General features: G+C 34.6%; 1 protein-coding gene and 1 long non-coding RNA gene across 2 annotated transcripts; both read right to left on the bottom strand.

The window, feature by feature from the left end:
- Positions 1-1252: 1252 nt before the first annotated feature.
- Positions 1253-1959, bottom strand: LOC113661731. The gene is made up of 3 exons (XR_007138961.1): positions 1945-1959; positions 1730-1818; positions 1253-1473 (listed from the first exon to the last, which is right to left on the bottom strand). It is a non-coding gene; the product is annotated as an uncharacterized LOC113661731 (long non-coding RNA).
- A 374-nt stretch (positions 1960-2333) lies between these two features.
- On the bottom strand, positions 2334-10538 carry LOC125139892 (macrophage mannose receptor 1-like). The gene is made up of 9 exons (XM_047805913.1): positions 10180-10538; positions 9100-9483; positions 8577-9008; positions 7874-8284; positions 7411-7773; positions 3533-3922; positions 3081-3431; positions 2614-2989; positions 2334-2478 (listed from the first exon to the last, which is right to left on the bottom strand). The coding sequence occupies exons 1-9, from the start codon at positions 10502-10504 to the stop codon at positions 2334-2336; spliced, it is 3177 nt and encodes a 1058-aa protein (XP_047661869.1). The 5' UTR covers positions 10505-10538.
- Positions 10539-16978: the final 6440 nt, after the last annotated feature.

Here is a 16978-nt window from a genome sequence, read left to right as displayed (position 1 = left end):
GCGCTTCACTCACGTTAATGCTCTGACCTCAGCGCCATCTGCTGGGAGGAATAAAATTTATTTCATCAAAAAAATGTATAAAAGGGATGGGCAAACTTTGTGGCTAAAGGGTCATAAATATAAAACAAAGTCTCAGAATACAAACCAAAAGATAATTTCTATACTATTTATAATTTTAACAGTATAAATTACAGGTGAAACCCAAAAAGTACATAAAAAGTAAAGAAAACTTTTATTCAGTTTCATTCTAGTGGAATGAACTGGAATAAAGTATTGCAATAAAAATGCAAAATTAAGGTGGTCTGATGGACAATTTTGTAAATAATCGAGTGGTGAGATTAAATTCCTCAACAGGCCTTATGTTTGCACACCACTGATATAAAGATATTATGATGAATTTCTGTATTGAGATGCTCTTAATTATACAGGGCGTCTCAAAAGTCTCCATACATGGGAGAAATTAACTTCATGGCAAAATGTCTTTCAAAATCTACATACATTACAATTCAAACAATTATTTCAGATAGCCTTTAAGAATGCCTTTGTTAAAGGAATAATTCATAGAAATCATAACATAGAAATGTTATGGATGGATTGTGAAGGTCTGGCAAGGAGCCAAAGTTATAATAACTCTCAGGTGTGGGTGTTGAAAAAAAATGGTAATCATGTAGAGGAGGTTCAGTTACCTTTTACTAACAAATGTTAACTTCTCTCATGTAGAGAGACTTTTGTGAGACCTGTATACTCTTTATTATATAAAGCTATTTTGACAGGATGTTTAAACAAAACAATGTGACATCCAGTGAAGACATACTTTATATTCAAACATTATAAAATATATTTTACTCTTTAAATAACTTTCACCCAACAAAAAACATTTCACACATGCCTTCATTTACTGTTTATTATTAGATTGACATTTAATAAGCACAACCAAAACTACATGGAACCCAATACTGAAAACAATTCATAAATGAAAATCACATAGTTTCTCTTAACGCTTATAGCAATATTTTTCATAAGAAAGTTCAATGATTCTTTTATTCATCTGAAATTCATTTCAAGAATACCATTCATAAGCAATACACCCAATAAAATATTACACTGAAGAAATCAGGCTCAATCACAGATCATTACAATTAAAGTCATTGTTATTAATAATGTGACATTACAGAAGGCATTTCGAGGTTTGTAAATATTTTTACATAAAACTATTACATTTGTTCAAACCTTCTAATACCTATATTCTCTTTTTAATAAAGCTCTACAGAATTCCTAACTGCTCTGGAAGAGAAAGATTGCTGAGTAAATAAGTAAATAAAATATAAATCACCACAAAACCTGGAATTTCCCTCAGTTATATTTAGAACCCGATTGTAGTCTTTTTCCTTCATGGATCGAGCTTACGGATGTTTCTCTCATTCACAGTTTAGTTGCTTGAAAGTCTGCCAGTTTGCTCAATTCTTGCTGAAGCTGACAAAAATATTAATAATTATATAACTACAGTAAATACTGTAAAATCCTTTAAGCCACATCTCATCCATTATGAATTTATAATGCTTTAATTTTTACTTATTTTGGACAACATTATTTCTTTTGCTAAATACACTTTTACACATTATTTACAAAATAAACTCAATGTAATAAATTGTATTAATATAAATTAAAGTTTTAAATTAAAGAATTAAAAGGACAGATAAAGATAGACATTATAGGAACGTTAACTTACTTCCATCACCTTTTCCATCAGTCTTTTAATCTGAGACTTTAACAGATTTTAATTAGCAGTGATTTTCATATGCGGTCCCATCAAAGCACCTGTTTAAAAGTGTTAATTAAAACCAATAAAGAAACAGACATTCAATAAGCATTTGCTTAGTTAACTAAGGATCATAGATATCTCTATTTATTTTTCATGACCACATAAATAGTGTTTTTGCTTACCTGGAGTGAATGCTGCCAGAGCACAAGGAAGACATGTTAGGATAAGAAAACATCTGGTAATCTTATTCCAGCTATAAACATTGCTATTGCTAATGTTCATAATCATATTTAGATATCCAGCTTCCTTTATTTATTATATTTTAAATGAATTCAAAGTGGAGATCAACTCACCAGTGTAGCAGATAAAAGAGAATCTGGCGATACAGTTTTCATCTGTCCATCGGCCAAGATGGTCCACAGCTGTACAGTGTTGATTTCTACTTTGTCCAGGTAAATACAAACCATTATCAGCTTCTGGTGTTGGTTCTGGACTCTCTGGTCTCCAATATGTAAAGGTTGAGTTGCTCTGATCTGACCATAATCGGTTTCTATACAAACCTATCCATACATCAGAACTGTTCACGATGCTCATTATTTGCTGAAGTTCGGTCTGATTTCTCACACTTGCCAGGTCTGTGTAATTCACTCTGCAAAAGCTCTGAGCTTCTTCCCAAGTCTTTTGAACATATATCATTACATATGTGTTGTTCATACCTAAGGTTGAGAGAATTACAAAGATGCATACAATAGCTGTAATTAGCTGTATGATAAATATCAATTATTATTTTTTAATCAGCTGCAATAGCAGATTAAAATAATTTAGGCCAAATGTTTCCATTTCTGTCAGACCTTACCATTATACTGTAGCAAACAAATGATCCTCTGTCAGTACAAGGTCTGTCAAACCACCACTCTCCGTACCCCATGGAAACACACATCTCATTTCCATCATTATCAGGTTGATGTTCCCATCCTCTGAAGTCTCTCTCTCCCTCCTCGTAGAACCCGTCATCATCCAGAGACCATCTCCAGCTGTCACCATACAGTCCAATCCAGACTAAACCTGAGTAGCTGCCATTTACTGTGTTAAGGAGTGTGTTCATTTCCTCCATGTTATCAATAGTAGCCAGGTCAGTGTAATTCTCTCTGCAGTATCTCTGTGCTTCAGTCCAGGTCTTATTCTCATTCACAAAGTGATACTGATGAGAGAGTAATGGCAGCATTGCTAGAGTGAGATAACACAAACGTTGGTTACTGTGCTTATTTTCTACTGAAATTTGCCACAATCGATAGACTCAATACAGAAATCTACTCACTGCTGTAACAAACGAATGGAAAAGCATGGCTACAGTTTTCATCTGTCCATTTCCCAGAATCATTAAATGACACAGCAGTACAGGATTCATTCTGTCTGTAATTATCTGGTTGTCCAGGTTTCCAGTTGCTGAATGAAGAGTTTCTTTTATCTGACCAAGATATGGTTCTGTACAGGCCGATCCAAAAACTTGAAAAATACGTATTATTAAACATCGATTTAATCTCCTGGTTCTCAGTCTCGTTCCTCACAATGGCCAGGTCTGTGTAATGTTCTCTGCAGTATCTCTGAGCTTCAGTCCAATTCATGTTCTGATAAACCAGGACAAATCTCTCACTTGCATTCACTCTGCCTAAAAGAGACAATAGAAATATAGGAAACCTGTACTTTTAAAAAAATGTGTACTGAATTTAAAGCTAGTACATAAAGCATATACAAAGTTGCATTCCTCACCATCAAAACAAATGAAATGAAGCATTGTGGAACAAGACGTCTCCCACCAAGCTCCATCATAAGTAGATAAATACACACACAAACTGATTTCATACCAGTCTATTGGCTTCTCTATATACCAGTTTCTAAAGCTTCTCTCTCCCTCCTTGTAGAAAGAATCATCATCCAGAGACCATTTCCAGCTGTTCAGATCATCATACAGACCAATCCAGGCTCGCCTGCTGTTCCAGATGTCTGTTATGTTTGTAAGGGCCAAGTCCTCTTCTGTGTTAGTAATAGAGGCTAAATCAACATAATTCTCTCTGCAGTATCTCTGTGCTTCAGACCAGGTCTTATTCTCATTAATGAAGTGATACTTATGAGGAAGACAGACCCCAAGGCTGAAAAACCCTTTAAAATACATAATACCTGTTTTTACATAATGAATATAACTTGAGGTCGCTGAAGCACTGATTTACTCAGAGCAAGAATAAATTGAGCTAGTTTTCATCTGCAATTAGATAAATTTCTTCTTTGTACTCATTGGACATATTGCTAGTGATTTAAGATGTATTTATTGATGTGTAAGTTATCATATACGACTAATGCATATACAGTGGGAACAACAAATAATCACCCCTTTCAAAACAATCACAATTTGTAGCTTTGCAACGTGAAATGATGACAAACACAAATTTTGTTTTATTCATCTGTATTTACACATTGCGACTTTTAAAGATCTTAAGATTTAAATATATTTACCTAATGGATCTATGCTTTCTGCTGCTTGCTTCTGTCTGCCACTTCATTTTAATATCAGCACTAAATAAAGACTCTGAAGAAAAGCAAGGACTTAAAAACATGTTGATAAACTGGTTAATGAATGTACCATGATTGATATCAAAATGAAGGTACCAGCTGAAATGAAAAAAAAAAAAAAATCTATGAGATACTTCCAGGTCACATATTTGTGTGTTTGTCATACGTTATAACAGAGACTGTTCAAGCCTGAAGGATTTTTTCATTTTGATTGCATAAGTGTTTGTTCTGCTGTATAAAAAGGAGTTAGAATCAAATATAGGTGCCATGAACATTATCTAGCATTGATATATTGGGCTTCATCAGTACAAACAAACAAATGATTTGATCTCCAAAAGTCTGATATAAAATTAGTCAGAACACTGTTGGTTTTCAGTGTAAGACATTATTTACCATCTTACACAGTTTTAGTGGTTGAAGGTAACACATAAAATCTTTAGATGCTTATGGACAACACTAAATAAAGATTCTGAAGACAAGGAAGGACTTAAAAACATGTAGAAAGACTGGTTACTGAATGTACCATGATTGATATCAAAATGAAGGGTTGGGTTTGATATCACCATTTACTTTGATGATATAAAGTTTTGCCGGAAAAGAAATGTTCCTAGTTTGCTAGGCAAGAACAGAAATACTTATGAAAAACGTTTTAAAAGTCTTAATGTGTGTGCATTTAATGCTGAACATGAAAAAAAGAGATACTTTCTGGAAAAAAGAGATAAAGAATTTATCTAGATCATCTCAGATTTAGATGGTTTACCCCTGGTCTAGTTGTTCTGTTTCACCACACCTTAAAAACACTGAGCCTGCTTTCTTATCTCTTGCTTTCACCGCAGTGTAACCTTGCTCAGCTCAATAAGGCATCACTGACCGTGCCTGTCTGTCAAATTTACCACTCCTTTCTTCACATGAAGAAAGGGCATTTAATATATCAGGCTGGGCCTCTGTCTCCAGATTGTAATGGGATGTGTTCGGAGCACTATTTACTGTGTATTTAACATTATTCTTTTTTCTTTTATGTTTTTAGGGGATTTCTTTCTAACCAGCAGTGGTCACCGGGGTGTCCTCACTGTGTGGATGGCAGTGGTGAGGTGGTTGGGATTGTGAGGTGGTTTGGTCACTTTATGCTTTGTTTTCTTTTTCTGTAGGTTTTCATTTTGAATGCTGTAATCTTGGCCATCGGTGGTTTTGTTTTATTTTTCTCTTAATTTATTGTGACCTGGGCTTAACTTGGTACCATTTACACTTTTTTTTTCAAGCTGGGATGAATATCTGTTTAGAGATTATATACTCGGCTTTTGTTTTATTGATGTGTTATCATATATGAATAATGCATATATAATAACTGCATATATAACTTTCTATTTTTTTATCCCTTGTATTTTTTTTTTTTTTTTAGATTTTTTTATTTTCTACAGCTAGAATTTTTATTATCTATCAGCATCAGTTGTCAGGGCTCAGGTGCATGAGTGCTCTTTAAAATATAGATCTTGACAGTGAAGATGTCATTTGATGAAGTCTAAGTGAGCATTGTGTTCATATTGTAGTTTGATTGAAAGACTAGCAAAAGAATACTATCTAGAAGGTTAGCAGATCTTTCAATATGTATATTTTTGTGTTAGAAGTACCATTACCATTTATTAAAATGACAATATTCAGTGTGTGTGTTGCATATGTATAGATATAAATAATATAGTTAAGTATACAGTATTGTTTATAATGTTATGTAATTAATTCCTTTGCGCAGCAACAACCCATTGTGTACAGCAAAGCCATGGATATAAGAAAATATACTGTACCAATACAAATGTTAAGAGAAAATAAACAGAGAAGTTGATCATATGGAAAAGTATTTGAATCATGGAATAGAACATGATTGTCTTGTGTTTTGGCGTTTTGTTTAAATATTGAACGTGGTCTATTATAATTATAATGAATATGAGTGAATGTCTGTTTCTCAGATCATTAAAAATTGTGGCCCCCTACAGTATGGAAATGAAATCTCCCCTCCCCAACACCCAACACCAACTTGACAGGATGTTTGAAGAAAACAATGTCTCATCACATCCACACCAATAAGGAGCTTAATGCCATGTGGCACCTTCACGTAAAATAAATTCAAAAACATTTCACACGTTTCTTCATTTAAGTGATATTTTTATTAGAAAACGACAATATTCCCAAAAATTCTGAGATTAAAAACAATTATAAAATGAAAAACACATTCTGTCTCTTAACACCCATAGCATTATTTTGCACAAACAAACACAGTGTTTCTTTTGTCATTTAAAAAATACCATTCATAAGCATTAAACATGTAATAAACTAAATAAAATCATGCTCAATTACAGGTCATTATAATTTCAATCATTATTTTTGACACTATTAAATTAATAGAAGTTTACAGCATTCCCAACAGCTCTGGAAAAGAAAGGTTGCTGAACCAATGATTAAATAAAAGATAAAGCACCACAAAATCTAGAAAATGTCTCAGATATGTTTTAAACCCGAGTGTATTTTTTCCTTTATAGACCGAGCTTACAAATGTTTCTCAGGATCACAGTGTAGCTTGAAAGTCCCAGTCTGCTCAATTCTTGCTGAAACTGACAAAAATGTGAAATATTTATATAAATGCATTAAGTACCTTGCAAATACAAACAAGTAACATGTCATCCAATGTAAATATGTATATATTTAAATACTCTTTTGTGTATAATTGGTTTACACATTTTCAATAGCAACGACATTCATCAACCAATAAAGTGAAATTTAGAAATATTTAATTTTACATTAAAAAAAAAACATTAAATATTTTACAATCAAATATAATATAATATCATAGATTTTAATATTAATGTTGCATAAACATATGAATGGTGTTTGTGCTCACCTGGAGTGAATGCTTCCAGAGCACAAGGAAGACAGGTTTAGGTTACGATAATATCTGGTCCAGCTTCATTGCTATTGCCAACTGTCATAATCATGTTCAGACATGGATTAGTATTATGTTGTTGTTTTTTTTAAATTATTCTTTACCGACTTTGACTTCGACTTAATTATTTAAACAAAGTCACACTCACCAGTGTAGCAGATAAAAGGGAATCTAGCTAAACAGTTTTCATCTGTCCATTGGCCAGAATGATCCACAGCTGTACAGTGTTGGCTTCCAATTTGTCCAGGTGAATTCACACCATTATCAGGCTCTGCTGTTGGTTCTGGACTCTCTGGTCTCCAATATGTGAAGGTTGAATTGCTCTGATCTGACCATAATCGGTTCCTATACAGACCTATCCATACCTCGTCCTCGTTCATGATGCTCAGTATTTTCTGAAGTTCAGCCTCATGCCTCACACTGGCCAGGTCTGTGTAATGCACTCGGCAAAAGTGCTGAGCTTCTTCCCAAATCTTTTGATGATAAATCCATACATATCTGTTGTTCATACCTAAGGTTGAGAGAATTATAAATATACAAACAATAACTGTATTATAATTAGCCTTATGATTATTAACCATTATTGGCTTTTATCAGTAAATTAAAAAAACTCAACCAAAATGTTTCCACTTTCTGACAGAGCTTACCATTATAGCAAACAAATGATTTTCTGTCAGTACAAGGCTTGTCAAACCACAGCCCTCCATTCCCCATGGAAACACACATCTCATTTCCATTATAGTTATCAGGTTGATGTTCCCATCCTCTGAAGTCTCTCTCTCCCTCCTGGTAGAAAGCATCATCATCCAGAGACCATCTCCAGCTGTCATCATCACCATACAGTTCAATCCAGGCTAAACCCGAGTAGCTGCCATTTACTGTGTTAAGGAGTGTGTTCATTTCCTCCAGGTTATCAACAGTAGCCAGGTCAGTGTAATTCTCTCTGCAGTATCTCTGTGCTTCGATCCAGGTCTTATTCTCATTCACAAAGTGATACTGATGAGAGGATGTTGATGGTATTGCTAATAAAAGATACATTAAAGATGTTTTTTCTTCATTAGATATAAGTAATGGTAAAGAAAGAATATCTGCACTACATTCAAATTTCTGGCATTTAGCAGACACCCTTATCCAGAGTGACTTACAATTTATTTATGAGAGTTAAGGGCCTTACTTAGGGGCCCAGCAGGGGCCTGGGCTTTGAACTCATGAACTTCTGATTAGTAGTCCATCACCTATCAATATCAACACTGTACAGTTTATATCTAAAGGGCGTTGCCAGTTTTATTTATGAGACAACAGAAATCTACTCACTGCTATAACAGAGGAATGGAAAAGTTTGGCCACAGTTTTCATCTGTCCATTTCCCATAATTATCATCATTAAATGACACAGCAGTACAGGATTCATTCTGTGTGTAATTATCTGATTGTCCAGGTTTCCAGTTGCTGAAATAAGAGTTGCTTTGGTCCGACCAAACACTGGTTCTGTACAAGCCGATCCAATAAGGTTTATGCTTATAATAGTAATAATAATAATAAAAATAATAGTTATCACCATAGTAATTATAATAATGATTATCATCTAGTTTATTATAATTAGCTAATAACAATCTGATCTTCTGGTTCTCAGTCTTGTTCCTCACAATGGCCAGGTCTGTGTAATGTTCTCTACAGTATTTCTGAGCTTCAGTCCAGTTCATGTGCTGATAAACCGGGACATATCTCTCACTGGCATTCACTCTGCCTTAAATAGAAGGAAATTGAATTTGTCTAGATTATTTATTCAAACTAGAATCGTTTTGTTTATTTCTTTCAGTATATATACAACTGCTTACCATCAAAACACATAAATGGAAGTGTTGTAGAACAAGAGGCTTCTTTCCAAACTGCTTCATAAACTGCAAAATATACACAGAAATTTTCTCTATTTTCATTCCAGTTCCTCGGTTCATTTATATACCATCTTCTAAAGTCTCTCTCTCCATTCTTGTAGAAAGCATCATCACCCAGAGACCATCTCCAGCTGTTCAGATCATCATACAGTCCAATCCAGGCTAAACCTGAGTAGATTCCATTTACTGTGTTAAGGAGTGTGTTCATTTCCTCCATGTTATTAATGGTTGCCAGGTCAGTGTAATTCTCTCTGCAGTAGCTCTGGGCTTCAGTCCAGGTCTTTTTCTCATTAACAAAGTGATACTGATGGAGGGTGCATGATGATCCTGTGCATAATTATTTAAAGGACAAACATCATAAAATATATTACTGCAGATATAAAACATCTTAAATGCAAATAGCATTGTGTTTTTATTGCTGTAATTATGGAAAAATACATATAATATTCATGCTACTTTATTTTCGAACATTTATGGAAATAAGCTGTCATTGAATTTTCATATGAAACAAAACCCTTAATGACCTTTTTCCACCCTTAATAATCTTTTTTGCCCATATGTCCTTATTGATGATCCCACTTCAAAACTACAAGCATTAACATAGATTTAACCCCTATTTCCGTCTATAACAGTCTTCACTCTAAACGAATACTAAACTTTGGAACATGGCTATGGGGATATGTACCCATTCAGGGACAAGGACATGAGTGAGTCCAGGTAGTGATGATAGGTAAGCAGGTCTGGTATGCAGACAGATTTTTATCAGATAATTCATCAGTGTGGTTAAGCTCAGGGTTCTATGAGGGCCAATAGTTTCTTCCACACAAACCTTGACAAGCTTGTGGCCACAGTTTATTGAAGCTCCACATATGTGTATAATGCTCAGATGTCCACATACTTTGGATTCTTACCATATGAGTAATAAAAAAGATTTCAAAATGTTGTGATATTTATATAGTTTGAGCGGATAATGTTTCATATTGCACAATAATGAAAAAGTAAAGTCTGATTAGAAGAACTCACTGTTATAGCAGATAAAAGGGAAGGTGGATATGCAGTCCTCATCTGTCCAATGACCTGAGTCTCTGAATGAGACAGCAGTGCAGTGCTGATTTCCGGATTCCCAGGGATTATTAATACCATTGTCTGGCTGTTGATAGGTGGCTGGTCTCCAATTTTCATATGTGGATACCTGTTTGTCTGACCAGAGTCTGGTCCTGTATAAACCAATCCAAGCCACAGTGCCAACTGTAAGGTTTGAGATTCTTTGATTATCTGTTGGATTTGTCACACTGGCCAAGTCAGTATAATGCTCTCTGCAGTACTGCTGAGCTTTTGTCCAAGTCATTGGCTGGTTTATCCATGTGTAATTTTCTGTTCGATTGTTTCCTGAAAAGAAAAGCCAATAAATGGGCTCAGTAACACCTAAACCAAAGACTACACAATCTATTCTCATAAATAGATTTAATATTCTCACCATCATAGCAAATGAATGTTAAATATGCTTGACAGTCTCCATCAGACCATGCACCATCAGATCTAATATAAACACACATCTCGTTTCCGTTATAGTTATCAGGTTGATGTTCCCATCCTCTGAAGTCTCTCTCTCCCTTCTGGTAGAAAGCATCATCATCCAGAGACCATCTCCAGCTGTCCTCATCACCATACAATCCAATCCAGGCTAAACCTGAGTAGCTGCCATTTACTGTGTTAAGGAGTGTGTTCATTTCCTCCATGTTATCAATAGTAGCCAGGTCAGTGTAATTCTCTCTGCAGTATCTCTGTGCTTCAGTCCAGGTCTTATTCTTACTAACAAAGTGATACTGACGAGAGGATGTTGAGGGCATTTCTAGAGTAGGATAGCACAATGCTCATTATTTTGACAATGTACATCATAGTTGGTATGTGTTTATTAAGAGCAATTAATACTAATGAAAATTGGCACTAAAGACAGACACAAAACAGAAATTTACTCACTGCTGTAACAGAGGAATGGAAAAGTATCTACACAGTTTTCATCTGTCCATTTCCCAGAATCATTAAATGACACAGCAGTACAGGATTCATTCTGTCTGTAATTATCTGGTTGTCCAGGTTTCCAGTTACTGAATGAAGAGTTGCTTTTATCTGACCAAGATCTGGTTCTGTACAGGCCGATCCAAAAACTTGAATAATCTGTATTATTAAACATTGATCTTATCTTCTGGTTCTCAGTCTCGTTCCTCACGCTGGCCAAGTCTGTATAAAGTTCTCTGCAGTATCTCTGAGCTTCATTCCAGTTCATGTTCTGATAAACTGGGACATATCTCTCACTTGTATTCACTTTGCCTAAAAGAGATGATAGAGATATAGGAAACCTGTACTTTTACAGAATGTAAACACACACACACACACACACACACACACACACACACACACACACACACACACACACACACACACACACACACACACACACACACTCAAATATATGCATAAATAAATGCAATACTCACCATCAAAGCAAATGAACGGACGTGTTAGGGAACACGAGGCCTCACACCAAACTCCATTAGAATACCATAAATACACACACAAACTGATTCCATACCAGTCTCTTGGCTTCTGTATAAACCAGTTTCTAAAGCTTCTCTCTCCCTCCTTGTAGAAAGAATCATCATCCAGAGACCATTTCCAGCTGTTCAGATCATCATACAGTCCAATCCAGGTTCGCCTGCTGTTCCTGATGCCCATTAAGTTTGTAAGGGCCAAGTCCTCTTCAGTGTTATTAATAGAGGCTAAATCAACATAATTCTCTCTGCAGTATCTCTGTGCTTCAGACCAGGTCTTATTCTCATTAATGAAGTGATACTGACGAGGCAGACACACCCCAAGGCTGAAAAACCCTGAAAAAGACATAATACCAGTTTCAGATAAACGAATATAACTTGAGGCCACTAAAGCACTGTTTCACTAAGGTGAATATATTACATTTCTTTTGTATGCAAGTAAATTCATTTGCAAATTAATTCTTTGTAAGTTCTGTTTTTATGTCTCTGAACAGAATTCAGATATTCATATATCATACAATGAATGATCTGGAATAATTAAAGGTGTTAAATTAAAAAGCTCCCTGGTTTGACTCGGCCATTGCCGGTCTTAATACTGTGACACTCTAATGTACATACCAGTAAATAAGTATACTGGTATTAGGCCAAGCTACTGATACACATTTCCTCACATTTGTTAGCTGATTTAATTTATTTGATTTCATGAAAATCAGCACTCTTTTGTCTGTACTTTCAAATATCTAAAGATTATTGTGTAATAACAAAATGTGCACATTAGACTCTCCCTGACGCTTCTGATATACTTTGGTTAAACCACAATATTTACAGGTTCTATTCATGTGGTGTTCATTAAAACAATAGAAGACAGTACATTAAGCTGCAGTAAGAAAAATCAGATCATCATCATTTCCTAATAGCACTTTTCATGGTGATGAATGTACTGCATCACTAACAGCTTTTATTAAAAAATAGGAGTGACCTTCATCAGTACTGCCATATTCTCTTTTGGTTTGGTAGACATTAAGACCAATAAAAGATAAAGTGTCTAGTTTTCATGAATATTACATGAATATTTAAAGGTTTTATTCTGGTGGCATTTACATACACACAGACACAGACACAGACACAGACACAGACACACACACACACACACACACACACACACACACACACACACACACACACACACACACACACACACACACATGCAACTTACCGAATAGCAGCAGAAGTTGAATCATGGCTCTAGCTCCTGACTGACACTTCAGCACAACGATGAAAGATTATGAAAGAAAGCTTATGGGAAGGGCTTAATTATGTCAATAGAAGTCTATGCAATGTTGACAGGTTACATATTTATCTTTCACAGCCAGTCCCTTTGCCTAAAAGAGATGACTTGAAATATAGAAACATGTAGAAACACCAAACACACGCACGCACGCACACACGCACACACACACACACACACACACACACACACACACACACACACACACAAATATATATATATATATATATATATATATATATATATATATATATATATACATATATATATATATATGTATATATATATATATATATATATATATATACATTTCTGCATACTCACCATCAAAGCAAATCAACAAACATGTTAGGCTTCACACCAAACTAAATACACACAAACTCCACACAAAAACAAACACACAAAATACACAGACAATATCAAGTTGTTTTTTGTCACTGAACAGTTTTGAAAATACTGAATCTTTAATTAGAATGCTTGTCATTATTATTAAAAAAAATACAAAATTTTGAGTTTGTAGTAAAAGAGTATGTATGTATGCAAGTTGATTACTGTGTTATAATCAACTTTAGAGAGAGAGAGAGAGAGAGAGAGAGAGAGAGAGAGAGAGAGAGAGAGAGAGAGAGAGAGAGAGAGAGAGAGCGAGAGAGAGTACCTTATAATACTGTCATATTGTAATAAGCATACCAGTAAGTAAGTATACTGGTATTAGGTCATGCTGTGAAAAAAAATCTGTAGATTTAACAGTAAAATACCATAGAAATGATACAGTATAAAACCGTATTTCGCGAAATATGCACTAACCATAGAATTTACGGTAAAACCCTGTAATTTGTTTCACAGATTAAGACCTTAAATTTAACAGATAGAAACCTATGAAAATATGGTTTATTATTTACTTTCCACAAAAAGAAAACATTATTTTGTATTGATATTTAGACTGTGTGGAACGTGGACTTAATACCACAATACAGAACACGGGACATAAACAATTTGAACTAGTTTAACAATTTTAACTTGATTAATGACGTTATCAAGCATTACAGAAATCTCACATTAAGGTTTGTGCGATTTGGTGGGAGTGTAACTGCTGCTATAATATTTTATTTGGTTACCTTTTGATAACAATTTTCATTGAATATAAGCTGTGTTTGTTGTTTAGACTTATTCAATTTACTGTATGTTGTGGGACTTTTATTTTTTATTTTGAGTGTGCTCAAAAGCTTAATTGACGTGAGACTTCTAGTCATTAAGGGCTAGCAGCAAGGACGGACATTTTTATGCTCCGATAAAGTTTGTTCCAGTCAAAAAGGACTTGAATGGTCATAAGGAAGAATTAAAGACTATTTCTCTTTCTCATAGCATGCAGCCAACGAGGTATTTGCTTTATTTTCTGTTTTGTAAGATGTCACTTAGCTTTTGATTTCATTTTTTGTCAAGTTAATGTGATTACTTTATTTTGTTGTTAGTATTGTTTAGTTTTCACAGTGGATTTGTAGACCAGTCTTCAAATAAATCAGTTTTTGGAGAACCGCTTGTGTCTGTGTGAGCTTGGAGGGAGTTACACTATCAAAAGCACAAATAATTGACAAAACAGTATAATATTTTTTGTGTCAAAGCCAAACATTTATTGTAATTTCTGTCACAAAAAAGTCTTGTTTTAAAAAAAAAGATCTTTTAATTGTATTTTTTTTTATCATTTGACATTTATATCTGCATTTTAATATTTATATTCTTGTTTTACATTACAGTGAGTAAGTAAATTAGTACAATAAATACAATGAGTAAGTCACTGTAACGAAAATGAACTCTGCATCTCCATGAAGTTGGTCAGCAGCCGGAAACACAGACAGCGTCAGAAGCATCTCGCCTCTAGGCTAAAGACATAAAGGACTGGACTGCTGCTGAGTGGTCCAAAGCTATGTTCACTGATGAAAGTAAATTTTGCATTTCCTTTGGAAATCAGTGTCCCAGAGTCTGGAGGAAGAGAGGAGAGGCACACAATCCACGTTGCTTGCGGTCCATTGTAAAGTTTCCACAGTCAGTGATGGTTTGGGGTTCTATGTCATCTGCTGGTGTTGGTCCACTGTGTTTTCTGAGGTCCAAGGTCAACACAGCTGTATACCAGGAAGTTTTAGAGCATCCTGCTTCCTGCTGCTGACCAACTTTATGAAGATTTCATTTTCCAACAGGACATGGCACCTGCACACAGTGCAAAGCTACCAGTACCTGGTTTAAGTAGCATGGTATCCCTGTTCTTAATTGGCCAGCAAACTCGCCTGACCTTAACCCCATAGAAAATCTATGGGGTATTGTGAAGAGGAAGATGCGATGTGCCAGACCCAACAATGCAGAAGAGCTGAAGGCAACCATCAGAGCAACCTGGGCTCTCATAACACCTGAGCAGTTGACCCAGATTTCTAAAAATCCTTTCTTTGTATTGGTCTTAAGTAATATTCTAATTTTCTGAAATACTGAATTTGGGCTTTTTCCTTAGTTGTCAGTTATAATCATCAAAATTAAAAGAAATAAACATTAGAAATATCAGCCTGTGTGTAATGAATGAATATAATATTAAAGTTTCACGTTTTGAATGGAATTAGTGAAATAAATCAACTTTTTTGATGATATTCTAATTATATGACCAGCACCTGTATATAGCAAAGAAGACACAGGAGGCAACTCATGACACAAGGGGACCTGTTAGCCTGCCATCTAGTGACGGGCAACCGATAGTTCACCCAACACCAACTTGACATTTGAACAAATCAATGTCTCATCAAATCCACACCAATAAGAAGCTGGATGCCAACTATAATAAAATGAAAAACACACACTGTCTCTTATCACCCATAGAATTATTTTGCACAAACAAGTACAGTGTTTCTTTTGTCATTACCATTCAGTTATAAATGTAACACACTAAATTAAAAAAAATGCACCAAAGAAATCATGCTCAATCACAGGTCATTATAATTTCAGTCATAATTTTTGACACTAATAATTTAATAGAAGTTTACAGCATTCCCAACTGCTCTGGAAAAGAAAGATTATTGACCCAATGATTAAATAAAAGATAAAGCACCACAAAATATAAAAAATGTCTATAAAAAAATTATATAAATATAAATAAATATATATAAATATATAAATATAAAAAAAATGTATTTTTTTTCCTTTATAGACCGAGCTTACAAATGTTTCTCAGGATCACAGTGTAGTTGCTTGAAAGTCCCAGTCTGCTCAATTGTTGCTGAAGCTGACAAAAATGTGAAAAATGTATATAAATGCATTAAGTACCTTGTAAATACAAACAAGTAACATGTCATCCAATGTAAATATGTATATATTTAAATACTCTTAATGTATAATTGGTTTACACATTTTAAATAGCAACGACATTCATCAACCAATAAAGTGAAATTTAGAAATTTAATTTTACATTAAAAAAACCTTTAAACTGGTGTTCAATTAGTTAAGTACACATTTGAGTGTAATATAACATAGATATTAATTTTAATTCTGCATAAATATTTTTGTTATTCATTATTAACAATGCCATCAACATCCTCTCATCAGTATCACTTTGTGAATGAGAATAAGTTCTGGATTAAAGCACAGAGATACTGTACAGAGACGTACTCTGGCCTGACTACTATTGATAACATGGAGGAAATAAACACACTCCTTAACACAGTAAATGGCAGCTACTCAGGTTTAGTCTGGATTGAACTGTATGGTGATGAGGACAGCTGGAGATGGTCTCTGGATGCTGATGCTTTCTACCAGGAGGGCGAGAGAAATTTCAGAGGATGGGAACATCAACCTGATAACTATACTGGAAATGAGATGTGTGTTTCCATGGGAAATGGAGGGTGGTGGTTTGACAAGCCTTGTACTGACAGAAAATCATTTGTTTATACATAATGGTAAGGTCAGCCAGAAAGTGGAAACATTTGGGCTGAGTTATTTTAACTTACTG

The sequence above is a fragment of the Tachysurus fulvidraco genome, chromosome 21, assembly GCF_022655615.1.
Source record: "Tachysurus fulvidraco isolate hzauxx_2018 chromosome 21, HZAU_PFXX_2.0, whole genome shotgun sequence".
Classification (NCBI taxonomy): Eukaryota; Metazoa; Chordata; class Actinopteri; order Siluriformes; family Bagridae; genus Tachysurus; species Tachysurus fulvidraco.
This window is presented reverse-complemented; position numbering and strand designations above follow the sequence as displayed.